The 15,527-nt window shown below is 40.3% G+C and overlaps 1 protein-coding gene across 1 annotated transcript in view; it reads left to right on the forward strand.

Annotated features, from left to right (window-relative positions):
- The window catches only part of Ranbp9 (RAN binding protein 9), an 83,460-nt gene that overhangs the window by 62,262 nt on the left and 5,671 nt on the right, over positions 1-15,527 (forward strand). The window contains exons 9-12 of the mRNA XM_013030421.1: positions 4,652-4,858; positions 5,713-5,857; positions 8,439-8,560; positions 10,631-10,782. Coding sequence (XP_012885875.1) covers positions 4,652-4,858; positions 5,713-5,857; positions 8,439-8,560; positions 10,631-10,782 — 626 coding nt within the window. The remainder of the gene's footprint in view (positions 1-4,651; positions 4,859-5,712; positions 5,858-8,438; positions 8,561-10,630; positions 10,783-15,527) is intronic.

The raw sequence follows: 15,527 nt of genomic DNA on the forward strand, positions 1-15,527 counted from the left end.
TGAGTCTGGTTTGGGAAGGGAAGTGAAAGGAGAAAATAATAGGTAGGATGACAAATCAAGATGCATTGTATTCATACATGGGCATATTAAAATGGAACGCCTTGTAATTAATTGATAGTAATAATAGTAATAAAGCAAATTACAATAACTCCAATTTTTTCAAATAATATCATTCAAATCATTTCTGAGTATCTGTGAAATTTATTTTCTTTTTTTTGGGGGGGGTCCGTTCGTGGGGCCTGAACTCTGGGCCTAGGCACTGTCCTTCAGCTCAAGGCTAGCGCTCTACCACTTGAGTCACAGCGCCACTTCTGGGTTTTTTCTTTTTGCTTATGTGGTGCTGAGGAATCGAACCCAGGGCTTCAGGCATGCAAGGCAAGTGCTCTACCACTGAGCCAACTTCCCAGCCCGAAATTTATTTTCATACACTTTTTTTTTGGTCCGGTTGTGGGGCCTGAACTCTGGGCCTGGGCGCTGTCCCTCAGCTCTTCAGCTCAAGGCTAGTGCTCTACCACTTGAGCCACAGCGCCACTTCCGGCTTTTTTCTTTTTGCTTATGTGGTGCTGAGGAATTGAACCCAGGGCCTCAGGCATGCAAGGCAAGCGCTCTACCACTGAGCCACCTTCCAGCCCTAAATACATTTTTATTGTCTTTTAAGCAGTTGTATAAAGGTGTTACGATTCTACAAAGCAGTTTATGAATACAATGCATTTGATCACTGTCACCCTTTTATCATTCTCTTGTATGCCCTGTTTTAACCAAGACAAGTGAGCCTGAAAACTAACTGGTCCACCTGCTAAAGTAAGACCTGGTAATCATCAGGGCAAGTATGACTTGATGGGTGATAGAGAACAGGGATGAAAGCCAAACAAGTGGACTAAATCATAGAGTTGAAAGCAATCTTTTTTATAGGTGAAATTGCTATAGTGACTGTGATTATATTTGTATGTAACAAATTGTGTTTGCCTTTTTCTTGGTGTTAGTACTCTCTAGCAAAAGGTATTCATTTTTTATCCTCGTTTCTAATTCAGCAAATGTTTGACACACAGTGAACACTCAATTACTATTTGTTAAATTTAGATCTTTTGAAAAGGCAACAAGATCAAAAAGTTCAGTAAGACAATTCAACCCCTGCCCCGTCTTCCCTCCTTCCCTCCCTCCTTCCCTCCCATCTTCTCTCCCTCCCTCCCTAGTCCTGGGGCTTGAACTCTGGGCCTAGGTATTTTCCCTGAACTTAAGAAGCTCAAGGTGAGTACTCTGCCACTTGAGCCACAGTACCACTTCTGGAGTTTTCTGGTGGTTAATTGGAGATAAAGAGTCTCACAGTTTGCTGCCCAGACTGGCTTTGAACTACAATTCTTAGATATCAGCCTTCTGATTACAGGTGTGAGCCATCAGCGCCCAGCCTCAAATATTTTTTCTTTAAAAAAATGTAGTCTCCTGAATTTACTGTTCCAAACTTTGTGTGTTCATTCATTGATTTTCTAGTGCTGGGGATTGAATTCAGGGCCTTCTATATGCTTAGGCAAGTGCTCTGCCACTGAACCACATCCCCAGTTGTTTGAAACATCAATACTATTTAGGTGTTTTTCTTGTATTACTTGTATGTTCGTTTGTGAAAGTTCTTTCTTTCCTTCCTTCCTTCCTTCCTTCCTTCCTTCCTTCCTTTCCTTCCTTCCTTCCTTCCTTCCTTCTTTCTTTCTTTCTTTCTTTCTTTCTTTCTTTCTTTCTTTCTTTCTTTTTTGCCAGTATTGGGGCCTGAACTCTGGGCCTGGGCGCTGTCCCTCAGCTCTTCAGCTCAAGGCTAGTGCTCTACCACTTGAGCCACAGCGCCACTTCTGGGTTTTTTCTTTTTGCTTATGTGGTGCTGAGGAATCGAACCCAGGGCTTCAGGCATGCAAGGCAAGTGCTCTACCACTGAGCCAACTTCCCAGCCCGAAATTTATTTTCATACACTTTTTTTTTGGTCCGGTTGTGGGGCCTGAACTCTGGGCCTGGGCGCTGTCCCTCAGCTCTTCAGCTCAAGGCTAGTGCTCTACCACTTGAGCCACAGCGCCACTTCCGGCTTTTTTCTTTTTGCTTATGTGGTGCTGAGGAATCGAACCCAGGGCTTCAGGCATGCAAGGCAAGTGCTCTACCACTGAGCCAACTTCCCAGCCCGAAATTTATTTTCATACACTTTTTTTTGGTCCGGTTGTGGGGCCTGAACTCTGGGCCTGGGCACTGTCCCTCAGCTCTTCAGCTCAAGGCGAGCGCTCTACCACATGAGCTACAGCGCCACTTCGGGTTTTCTGGTGGTTTATTGGAGATAGGAGTCTCACGGTCTCTCCTGCCCGGGTTGGCTTTGAACCGCGATCCTCAGATCTCAGCCTCCTGAGTAGCTAGGATTACAGGCGTGAGCCACCAGCACCCGGCGAGCATATGCTTTTTGCGTGTATAAGGAAGGCCCTTGGGTTCCATCCCCAGCACCAAAATAAAAAATGAGAAAACTTACAAGGTGAGGATTTTATTTCTACTCCTGAACAGTATTCTATAGTAATTCTGCTTTAGCATACTTAAAAATTTAGAGTATAATGATCAGTGATCCCTCACCTATTGCAGGAGATATATTCCAGAGACCCCTGCGATAGGTGAAAATCTGCAAAGTAGCAGCATTACATATATGGTAGGTTCACTTATTGCCACTCTGTGAATTTTCACCTATCGCAGGGGTCTCTGGAACCTAACTCTTGTGATAGGTGAGAGATCACTATTTATGATTTTTTAAAAAACTTGCAGTACAGTGTAGCTGCAATATAGCAAGGGTAACTGTACACATAAAATTTACCTTTTTTTTTGGTCGGTTGTGGGGCTTGAACTCTGGGCCTGGGTGCTGTCCCTCACCTCTTCAGCTCAAGGCAAGTGCTCTACCACTTGAGCCACAGTGCCACTTCTGGTTTTTTTTCTAGTGGTTTATTGGAGATAGTCTAACGGACTTTTCCTGCCCAGGCTGGCTCAGATCTCAGCCTTCTGAGTAGCTAGGATTACAGGTGTGAGCCACCGGCACCCGGTAAAATTTATCATTTTAACCATTGTCAAGTCTAGAGTTTGGTTCATATTCACACTTTGTTACTTCCCTACTATGCATTACAAACATTGCATCTTCCCAAACCGAGGCTGCCCCTTATTTCCCTGACCCTCGCCCATTCCCTCCCTCCACTACAGGCAATTATATATAGCACTGATCTTTTCATGACTGGCAGCACATGGCATATTGCAGCATGTGCCAGAACTTCCTCCTTTCAGAGGCTGAACACCTACTTCATAATAGATACATGCTACATTTTGTGGATCCGTTCATGACATTGGGTTACTTCTATTATTGGTTCTTAGAAATAATTCTGCTGTGAATATTGATGTACAGCTATCTGCTCATCGGTTTCTTTTTCTTTTTCTTTTTTTTGTGCTAGTCCTGGGGTTTGAACTCAAGGCCTAGGTGCTGTCTCTGAGCTTTTGTTCTCAAGGATAGCACTCTACCACTTGAGCCACAGCTCCACTTCTGGCTCTTTGATGGTATGAGTAATTGGAGATAAGAGTCTTGCAGACTTTTTCCTGCCTGGACTGGCTTCGAACTATGATTCTTAGATCTCAGTCTCCTGAGAAGCTTAGGAATAGGCATGAGCCAGTGGTGCCTCATTTCTTTTGGTTATTTACCTAGAAGGGGATTACATGGTAATTCTGTGTTTATTACTTAGAAGAACCGCCATACTGTTTACCTCAGCAATTACCATCATTTCATATTCCCACCAGTAGTGCACCAGAAGGCCAATTTCTTTACATGCCTACCAGTTGTTTTCTGCTTTTTAAGATAATAGCCATCCTAATGTGGCATTTTTAAATTGACCTTATGATGCTGTTATTTTTTAAAAAAAGCAATTGAGCCTAACACTTGAACCTTTTGTATTGGGAGCATGGCTCTCAAGTGCTTTAACTGAAGCCTGTTTTGGCTAGGACATAGGAAGTGGGACAGGGTGAGGAAGGATGGAAAAACCTGTTCTTATATCTATCATGTGTTTAAAATCTCATTCTTAGGTACTGTTTGATTTGCTACAAGCTGAAAATATTGATTTTTTTAGGGGGGATTAAAAATGGAGTCCACCTTAATTTTACTTAGAACTATTTATAGATTTTCATGACCTTGTTTGGTGTGGGGGGTGAGGGTGGCAGCAGTGGGGTTTGAACTCAGGGCCTTAAGCTTACCAAGCAGGTGCTGTACCACTTAAATAACATTCTCAATGCAGATTTTCATTTTTAGTCTTAGTTAAAGCGAATAATATTACCTTATACTCTAATTTTTTTTTGTTTTTTGGTTTTTTTTGTCGGTCATGGGGCTTGAACTCTGGGCCTGGGCACTGTCCTTCAGCTCTTCAGCTCAAGACTAGCACTCTACCACTTGAGCCACAGTGCCACTTCCGGCTTTTTTCTTTTTGCTTATGTGGTGCTGAGGAATCGAACCCAGGGCCTCAGGCATGCAAGGCAAGCGCTCTACCACTGAGCCACCTTCCCAGCCCTCTAATTTTTTTTGCCAACACCAGACCTATTGAAAAATGTAAGCTTTGAAAAATGCTATTATATAAACCCAAAGCTATTAAAAATATGTCTAAGTAAAATTTTCTTTTTTCTTTCAGAGTTCGTCAGTTTATAGAAATGGTGAATGGTACAGATAGTGAAGTACGATGTTTGGGAGGTCGAAGCCCAAAATCTCAAGACAGTTACCCTGTTAGTCCTCGACCCTTCAGTAGTCCAAGTATGAGCCCTAGTCATGGCATGAATATCCATACCTTAGCATCAGGAAAAGGAAGCACTGCACATTTTTCTGGTGAGAATTCAGTCTTATGCCCTAGACTTTTGTCTTTAATAATTTTTGGGGTGGGGGCAGGAGGGGGTGGGCGGGCAGTTGGTTGTGGAGCTTGAACTCTAGGCCTGGGTGCTGTCCCTCAGCTCTTCAGCTCAACACTAGCACTCTACCACTTGAGCCACAGCACCACTTCTGGTTTTCAGGTGGTTAATTGGAGATAAGAGTCTCATGGAGATTCTTGCCCAGGCTGGGTTTGAACCTTGATCTTCAGGTCTTAGCCTCATGAATAGCTAGGATTACAGGCATGAGCCACTGGCGCCCAGTTTGTCTTTAATAATTTTGAGCCACAAAACAAGTAGACATTCTCTGTGTAGCTGTGTAACCGTTGTGTATACTCCATCTCAAGATGAAAATCTGTAGATTCAGATTCATGTTATCCCAAGAAGTAACTTAACAGCTGCTTTAATAGTTCACTAGTAGATCTCCATAAACAATGTGAGCAGGTAAAATGAATGGTCACTATATAATAAATAGCAGGCTACACCATCTAAATTTGTGTACTCTATGATGTTCACGCAATAATTCCCTCAAAGACATACTTCTCAGAATATATCCTGCTATTAAGCTGTATATGAATGCTATCTCCTTATGGGGGGGGGTGAGGATGAAATGAAATCTATCACAAGTGAAATGTTAGAGGAGATTATAATACTCTGAAAGAGGCTAGCAGATTTTTTACTATTTAGTTTGCCAGTTTTCTTTAAAAAGTCTTAAATCTAAAGTCAAAATATGGGGTTATTATTTACATCATGACCAATAAGTCATTGTTTTGTTTTGATTCATGTGGTGGTATCTTTCCCCGTCCTCCCCTCCAGGTTTTGAAAGTTGTAGTAATGGTGTCATATCAAATAAAGCACATCAATCATATTGCCATAGTAAGCATCAGTCACCCAATTTGAATGTACCAGAACTGAACAGTATAAATATGTCAAGGTCACAGCAAGTTAATAACTTCACCAGGTAAGTGGTTTCCCTAGTTTTCATTAGTATAAGCAACCATCTTAGCAGGTAATTTCTTTGTTGATTGTAGAAGAACTTATATCACCCACACATCAGTGGGGATCTGGAAGTTCTCAAATTCCCAAAAATAAAAGCTATAGTGAATTGAGTTTTCAATGTGTTTTAAGTTCCTAGTATGCACTTGGACTCAGGTTTTTCCCCTCTTTCCTTAGAACCCTCTAAGGAGCAGGCTTTGTGCATCATCTTCCTGCCAGCTGCAGATCTAGATAGAATACCTTAGTGTGGGTGTCATTGTATAGAATGTTTTCTAAGTTTAAAATAACTAACTCTACAAAGTATCTTTTTAAAAATCCTATCTTTGTGAAGCTTGAGTACATAGTTCAGTCATTTGTAGTAGACATTAACAAGTTGATTGAGGACCTATTGGGTACCAAACATTCTGCTAGCTGTGGAGTTTGAGAGGAGATGTGTCTTATCAGCATACTATGAGCCTTGACATGCTCAGGCTTGGTATTCATGAATCCTTAAAGTCTACAACATAAAAGCATTTGAATTAGTGTGCAAGAACAAGTTCTTGTGTATTCCACCTACCAGTTGTCTAACATCTGAGTCAGTTGGATACTGGTTTAGTCCTAAAACTTGAACCAGTTGGTCACATGCCATTTTTGGAGATGTTTATCAATCCATCTTACTCAAAACCTAATGTTTAGCATGGAATCTTACTTTGAAATGAAGTTCTGCAGAAAGGAGTCTGTGTAATACACACAAAAAAGTATTTGAATCTTTGGAAAGATGAGCCAAAATATCTGGGTCATTTATCACACATGACAACTGTTTCTATAAAACACTGGGTTTATGCAATACATGTTATAAAGGAGGACTATAAACATGATATAAGAACATCGGAAAAAGGACTAGGGAGATTGGAGTGGCTTTTCACTGTAGAGCTGACATAATAGAAAAATATTGTGGTAAAGAAATTATGAGTGGATGTTTTAAAATGTTAACAGTTGATTCATTAGTCTAAGTTGTAGAAGGTTCTGCCTTTGCCTGATGGTAAGAGTACAATTAGTGTACAAGTTTTCCTCTTACATACTGTCCTTAGAGCAAGAAGCTGCTAACTAAACCTGTTATTACGTGAGTTCAGCTTTTTTGGAAGGGTGGGTGACACAGAATCTTTCTTTCTGTTTAGTAGAAAAGGTAAAGCAACAAATCAATGTGTAAAATGCTTCATATGTTCAACAAGTTATTTTGTAATTGTTAATAATTTTCTTTCAACAGTATTGTAAAGGTGGTATTGACTGTTTAAACCATTTTACAGATGTAGAGCTGAATATCAGAAAAGTAAAGGACATTTTAAAAACAGTCAACAATTAGTAGGTAGTAAGTTGCAGAGCTGAGACTACGTTCTAGAATTTCTGCCTTGCAAACTCAGGATTTTTCCCTCATACCTCCCACTATTAGAAATGGACTTTCCCTATCCTCCCTCACCTCCATGGTAACTTCCGTTCAGGGCAAAACTCAAGTTCAGATGCCACCTCTTCTTTTTTCCTTAACTTACATCCCTACCACATGTTATATACGTCCCTGTGATTACCATTGGTCTGATCTCCATCATGCTGGAATAGGAAATTACCTTTGGGATGTGTAACTAACTGTTCACCAGTTCTTCATAAAACTCTTAAAAGATTAGATATTGTTGTTTGTAAAAGAGTGGATGTATCTGAAAGGACATATATTGATAACTTTAGTATATCCAGATACTGTTACTGACACAAAACTATTCAGGTGGGATGAGTGAAAATTGGAAACTGTCTGGAAACCATCTATGACAGTTGTTTAAAAATGAAGACTTGAACAAGGTGTGGTAGTGCCCACCTGCAATTCCAGTTTCAATAATTTTACAGATGTGGAGCTTGAGTATCAGAATAGGAGGAGGATTATACATTTAAGGCCAGCTAGGGCAGTAGTGGGACCCCCATCTTCACACAAATCAATGTGAAGATTCAGTAGCACTTTGAACAGGTGCCTGTAAGGTAGCCTGCAAGACAGAAATAGTGCTGAGAACTGAAAAGGTGGGAGCAAGTGAGATTTTTTTGTTTTGTTTTGTTTTGAAAGTTTCATTTACCTTTGAGAGAACATGTTTTTGAGTAGTAAGGACAATGGCCCATATGTTCTGAATTGATTGAGAAGCAGGCTAGAAGTGAATTGAATAAGAAGATGGGAAGCAGTTGAGCCATGGGCTTCACTAGGGGAAATGGTTTGGGTAGGTGGGTTTCAGGCAAGAAGTTGTTATATAGATCTGAATTGGGGAAAGTTAAGAGTATTGTGCCAAAGTATGATTTATGTAAAGTTGCACAAATCACTACACTTTTGCACTTGTACATTTTTCTCCCTCATCTCTGGGGTACAAATTTGTTACAAATCAGCCATGTGTTTGGCTTAGAATGTTTGAGATTTAACTAAATACCTTATTTGCAGTTTGCTATTATTGTAGGCTACATAGTTGCATAGTGATTTGTTTTAAACTAAGCTACAAATAATAATATTTCTAAAATTAGGTTTGTCTTTTCGTTTTCAGTAATGATGTAGACATGGAAACAGATCACTACTCCAATGGAGTTGGAGAAACTTCATCCAATGGTTTCCTAAATGGTAGCTCTAAACATGACCACGAAATGGAAGATTGTGACACCGAAATGGGTCTGCAGTGATATTTCTTACATTTTTAATAAAAATGATGACTACAAGGTTATGTTCTTACTTGTACTGATTTACAGCTGATGAGCATAAACCAAATTTAAAGCTTTTTGGGAGTGTGTTTCTAGTGAGAGTAGAATTACTTTCAGTTCCTCTAAAAGTGAAGTGCTAGTTTCTTAGTTCAGCTCTCTTGCTTAGGTTCAACTTGAGTGCTGCTTTATGCATTTCAGCCCTTAGGACGTTTAAGGTTGGAGAGAGCAGAAATCTTAACATGTTTTTTAATATAATCAGTAGAACCAAGCGGGTAGCTATAATATTACAGATTTTAATTAAACTGAATTTCTTAAATTCTTTGAATGCAGATCTGTGACATTCATAGTGCTCTGCCTGGCACATAAGTGATGCTTAGCTAGGCCTCCTGTACTTCCAAAAAAAAAAAATGTGGCCTGGTGCTGGTGGCTCAGGCCTGTAATCCTAGCCACTCACGAGGCTGAGATCTGAGGATTGAAGGCTGAAGCCAGCCCAGGCAAAAATGTCCTAATGAGTCTCCAAGTAGCCACTCAAAAACCAGAAATGGCTTTGTGGTTCAAGTGGTAGAATGCTAGCCTTGAGCACAAAGAGATTCAGGGACAGCGCCCAGACCCTGAGTTCAAGCCCTCAAATGGACCCCCTCCCCCCAAAAAAATGTGATTCAGGGGACATTTGCATGTATAATTTTGTTTTCTTGTTAGTTTATACCCAAAGGTGAAACAGTCTACAAACATTTCCATCAAATGGAGAGTGAAAATTATTAAAGCTTATGAATTGTTTTTGGTTTGTTAGTATTTTGAGATTAAAAGCTGTTACTCATTGTTCAAAAGGCAGACTACTTTTACTTTATTGGATGGATGTCAGCCAACAACCTCTCAGCTTCTAAAGACTAGTTTAAACATGATTTAGAGCAGGAATTCTACCTAGCTACTCAAGAGGCTGAGATCTGAGGATCACAGTTTGAAGCCAGCTCAGGCAGGAAAGTCTGAGACTCTTACTTCCAATTAACCACTAGAAAATGGAAGTGGTGCTTTTGCTCAAAATGGTATAGTGCTAGCCTTGAGTGAAAAAGCTCAGAGACAACACCCAGGCCCTGAGTTCAAGCCCCATGACCAAAACCAAAACAAAACAAAAACCAAACGACAAAAAAAAAACAGGAATTCTAGAGCTATATTACCTGGATTTTATTCCTGCAACTGCCACTACCACTTACTAGCTGTTTGACCTTAGACAATATACTTTTCTCTGTGCCTCAGTTTCTTCATCTGTAAAATGAGTAAAATCACTGACTTTACAAATGTGTTAACCTGAACAGTGAATAGTACCAAGTACTTATTAGTGTTAGCCATTAGCATCATCAGTCTTGTTGTATTTATGGTTTATGTTATTGTGGTTTATATAGCTATAGTGTTGTTGGTTACTAATTGTTAATCTGAGTATATAGTATAAAAGTACTTCATAAAGTAATTTTTCTAATCCTGTAGCTCTTTTACTTAGCAAAATATGTTATCTTCTGTGCTTTTATTGGAATCATTTAGCTTCTCTAAGCTTTCAGGAACATTTTATTTCTTGTTCTATGTCAGATAAAGCAGTTTGAGAAGCAGTAACTATTTGTTTTTATATAGTTTTAGAGAATTGTGAATATGTACTAACATAGTAGGTCTATTATTACATTAAAAGGTTTTCACTTTTCAGCAGTAGGATCCTACACCCTTGTGACCCAGATCAAGTATGCTTTTGAGCTACACAGTTCCATGTTACATTTCAAAAATCTGTGTGTGTAGTAGCTGGGTGTGATGGTGTAAGTCTGTATTTTCAGCACTAAGCAGACTGAGGCAGTAGGAACTTGTTCCAGGCTGGCCTGTTGCTATATATCAGGAACCAATCTCAAAAAACAAAAACAAAATATAGAAAATCTATAATGATTTAGATGAAATTAATAGGATGAAATAACTGAGTACACAAAATATTATAGAAATATAGGTATATTCTTCATTGTTCTGCAGTCCATAGATAATAAAATACTTGTTTGTTTGCTTACAGAAGTTGATTCAAGTCAGTTAAGACGCCAGTTGTGTGGAGGAAGTCAGGCTGCCATAGAAAGAATGATCCATTTTGGGCGAGAGCTGCAAGCAATGAGTGAGCAACTGAGGAGAGAGTGTGGCAAAAACACAGCAAATAAAAAAATGTTGAAGGTAAGTGTATTAGTCAGCTTTCCAGCACTTTGACAAGATCCCCAAGTAAGGAAGGAAAGGCTTATTTTGTCTCACAGTCTCGGAAGTTTCAATCCATTGTCACTTGGGCCTGTTGCTTCTGGATCTGTGGTGATTGAGATTGTGGTGTTAGGGGATCATGTGTTTGGAACAAAGCTGCTTCCCTCATAGCTTCCAGCAAGTAAAGAGAGGAAGAGGATGGAGCAGAGGGCAAAATGTACCCTTCAGGGCCTGTCTCCTTAGACCTTCTTCAAGAAAGCCTTCTTCCTCAAGTTTCCATTATCATCTAGTAGTCCATTAAAAGTTAGGAATTCATCCGTGGATGATGGTCGAGCCTCAGTGATCCAATCACCTTTCAAAGGCACTTCCTATCTTTGACCATTGCTGCTTTCAGCACATTAGCTTTAGGAGGATATTTCATATCTCACCATAGCATAACTGTTCCCTTGAAAAATCACAAAATTGTCAAACTAAGAAAGTCTGTAAAACATTGAATTGAAGCCGGGCACCAGTGGCTCATGCCTATAATCCTAGCTACTCAGGAGGCTGAGATTTGAGGATTGCAGTTCAAAGCCAGCCCAGGTGGGTAAGTCCGTGAGACTCTTTTTTTTTTTGGGTCCGGTCATGGGGCCTGAACTCTGGGCCTGGGCGCTGTCCCTCAGCTCTTCAGCTCAAGGCTAGCGTTCTACCGCTTGAGCCACAGCGCCACTTCCGGCTTTTTTCTTTTTGCTTATGTGGTGCTGAGGAATTGAACCCAGGCAGGGCCTCAGGCATGCAAGGCAAGCGCTCTACCACTGAGCCACTTTCTCAGCCCGCGTGAGACTCTTATCTCCAATAAACCACTAGAAAACCGGAAGTAGCACTGTGGCTCAAGCAGTAGAGCTCTTGCCTTGAGCTGAAGAGCACAGGGAACAGTGCCCAAGCCTAGAGTTCAAGCACCACAACCGACCAAAAAAACAAAAACAAAAAAAAACATTGAATTGTATGCTAGAAGTTGTTGGGGCTCTTAGACCTGAAATCTCTCCTCCTTACCTTCTAATCACCATTTGCAAGTAAAAATATGATGGGATTAGGCAGCTCTGACACCATTGGGAAGAGCACTCTGATTTAAGGAAAAAATGCAGTCTAAATCCTAGTTCTACTTTATCAGCATTGTGTACCCTTTTTGTCAGCTTCTTATTTATTTCCTCAGCTGTATAGTTGGCAGAATATGTATATAATTAGCAGAAATGTATGTTGCTAAAACTATAAATTTGAATTATTTAGTAAACATTGACCAAGATTGAATGTATAATTTGTGATTTTCATTTTTATGTGGATTTAGTTAAGGAATGAATTATATTTTATGACTAGAATTGTATAAATACTTTTTCAAGTTTCTTCTGGGTTTATATCCATGATGGGATGGTAAATAGGATAAAATGTTAATAAGAGGCGGCAAGTTAGTCATAGTATTATGTATCAGTTGATGAAGTTTTCTATTTAAATCAGATCACAATTCATTATAAAGATGTTATGAGTCTTAGGTGTTGTTTGTTTTTTTTGGTGGTGGTGGTGGTGGTGGTGGCCTGGGAGCTGTCCCTCAGCTCTTCAGCTCAAGGCTAGCACTCTACCACTTGAGCCACAGCGCCACTTCTGGCTTTTTCTTCTTATGTAGTGCTGAAGAATTGAACCCAGGGCCTCATGCATTTATGGCAAGCATTCTACCACTGAGTCACCTTCCCAGCCCCAATGTTGACTTTTTCATAAACATTTTCTTCTAAATGTTTTGGAAGAAGCCTATATTAGTTTCTTTTCTAATCACTGTGACAAAATCTGACCTGCATAATTTTAGCAGAGGAAAAATTGATTTTGTTAATGTTTCTAGAAATTTCTGAGGATATGTTGGTGCTGGGAGCAGATAGACGATGAGGCTGTTCACTTTGTGGAAGACGCAGGGATTTGGTGCATCTTTCAAAGGTGTATCCTGCCCTCAGTGATCTATTCTGTCTTAAATAGGCCCTGCCTAAAACTTCTCTAGCCTTGAACAGCTCCACCAGCTTTTCAACCATAAAGTTCACAACAGCAAAGGGGAGAAATTCGTTTGGTGGCCTGCAGTCTGATGATAGATAAGAATGATAGGGAAAGGCAAATGACTAACAATAATAGGCTGTTGCTCTTAGTAGCACCTAACACAATACACTTGGCACAAAACCAGTAAAAGTAAATAGCAATCTGCACAATAGCCTCAGTTTAGCACCTGTGTAGACATTACTGGTCTTTCTACTCTAACAGTAGTTAGCCACCTGTAAAACCACACCTTTAAAGCAGCCACTGTAAAACCATGCCTAGTAAAGGCATGCCGTCTTGTGTTTGACTAGCCAGGGTTGGAAGAGAAATGCATTAGTTAGTGCTTTAGTGAGAACTACCACTACAGTACGGTACAATTAACTCTAATAGTGACTCTGGGTTATCAGAAAAAAGGTTAAATTATGATTTTATGCTAAATAGTTGGTCAATAGTAGGGTTGATATAAATTTTCATGTAAACAATCACATATATCAGGGAAATAACTGTCTACATTTGCCTTCGAAGATTTTCAGCCAGACACAGTTCCTCACACCTGTAATTCTGGCTACTTGGGAGATGGACATCAGGTGGATTACAGTTCAAGGCCAGCCTTGACAAAAAGTTATTGAGACCCCATTTCAGCAAACAATCTGGGCATGATTGGAACAGCTTTAATCCCCAGGTATACAGCGGCAGAGGTAGAAGGTTTGCTGTCCAACTGGCCCCAGGTCAAAAGAGAAAAACTGAAAAGTAACTAAAGCAAAAATTGTTAGGAGTGTTCAAGCCCCAGTGTTGTTCCTGTTCCCCAAGGATGGTTTAAGGCCATGATTCTTAATTCCTTCGGTGTCTGAATGAATCCTTTAAAAATTATTAAAGATTACGTGGATTTAGCTTGGTGATAGAGTGTTGACTAAAGATCTGGATGTTGGGCTGGGAAGGTGGCTCAGTGGTAGAGCACTTGCCTTGCATGCCTGAGGCCCTGGGTTCAATTCCTCAGCACCACATAAGCAAAAAGAAAAAAGCCTGAAGTGGCACTGTGGCTCAAGTGGTAGAGCGCTAGCCTTGAGCTGAAGAGCTGAGGGACAGCGCCCAGGCCCAGAGTTTAGGCCCCATGACCGGACCCAAAAAAAAAAGATCTGGATGTTTTGGGTTTCATTCCTAGCACTGAAAAAAGTAAAAATCCCAGAGTTGTGTTTATGTGGGCCCAGGTGATACTTATCTAGTTAGAAATTAAAAATAAGAGCCGGGCGCTGGTGGCTCACGCCTGTAATCCTAGCTACTCAGGAGGCTGAGATCTGAGGATCGCGGTTCAAAGCCAGCCCGGGCAGGAAAGGCCGTGAGACTCCTATCTCCAATAAACCACTAGAAAACCAGAAGTGGCGCTGTAGCTCAAGTGGTAGAGTGCTCGCCTTGAGCTGAAGAGCTGATGGACAGCGCCCGAGCCCAGAGTTCAAGCCCCACGACCGACCAAAAAAAAAAAGAAATTAAAAATAAGATTTAAATTCTAAATTCTACATTGAGACTATGCACACCCAAATTACTGTCAGCTAACATTGTAATGGGTGTCTCCCCCAGCTTTACGACATTTCCCTCAAATTCTTTCCATTGAAACAATGTCCTTTTCTTTAAAGTAGAGCATAACATGTAATGGCACAATTACTTCCTAAATATTTTCAGTTTGGCACTTTACCTTCCATGTTGCATACATAATGTGCGATTAGTACAGAGATACTATTTTGTATTTTTATTATTGTTTTTATTGTAATAGTTTTTATGAGTAGTTTTTATTTTGCCCAGTTTCTATACATTATTTAAAATTATTTGAGATACTCTTGTGTTGCTATGAGTTAATGCATTGCTCTATTCTAGTCACATTTATATCAAATGCTTAGATGAAACGTTTATATAGTGTTCTTGATGTTCTTTAAAATTATTTCATTGAGTGAAAGGACATGGATATTATTGTGGTTCTTGCTACATACTTCTTTTCCAAAAACCTCCCAGTTAGCCAGCAAGGATACCTACTGTAGGGCTAACCTCTTAACATTGCTTATTTGTATTTCCTTGGTTCATCGTTACATATTACTGCAAGGTTCAAAATAAGAATGTTATTCTAGCTATTCAGGAGGCTGAGATCTGAGGATCAGGATTTGAAGCCAGCCCTGGCAGAAAAATCCCCGTGAGACTCTTATTTCCAATAAACTACTCAAAAAAGCCAGAAACAGTGCTGTGACTTAAGTGGAAGAGTGCTAGCCTAGAGCACAAAGAGGCTTAGTTGTGCTGGGAAGGTGGCTCAGTGGTAGAGTGCTTGCCTTGCGTGCATGAGGCCCTGGGTTTGATCCTCAGCACCACATTAGCAGAAAAAGCCAGAAGTGGCATTGTGGCTCAAGTGGCAGAATGCTAGCAGTGAGCTGAAGAGCTTAGGGGCAGCACCCAGGCTCAGAGTTCAGGCCCCCATGGTGGGCAAAAAAAAAAAAACCACGAGTGTTACCTTGCAGATTTCATTTACTTTTATGAAGAATAATAAATTATAGTTGTTTACTACTGGGAACTGAGTGGCATAAATCAGTTTTTTTTTTTGGTGTTTTTGTTTTGTTTTTTGGGGTCTGGTCGTGGGGCCTGAACTCTGGGCCTGGGCACCGTCCCTCAGCTCTTCAGCTCAAGGCTAGCGCTCTACC

The sequence above is a fragment of the Dipodomys ordii genome, unplaced genomic scaffold (assembly GCF_000151885.1).
Source record: "Dipodomys ordii isolate 6190 unplaced genomic scaffold, Dord_2.0 Scaffold130, whole genome shotgun sequence".
In the NCBI taxonomy this organism is placed as follows: domain Eukaryota; kingdom Metazoa; phylum Chordata; class Mammalia; order Rodentia; family Heteromyidae; genus Dipodomys; species Dipodomys ordii.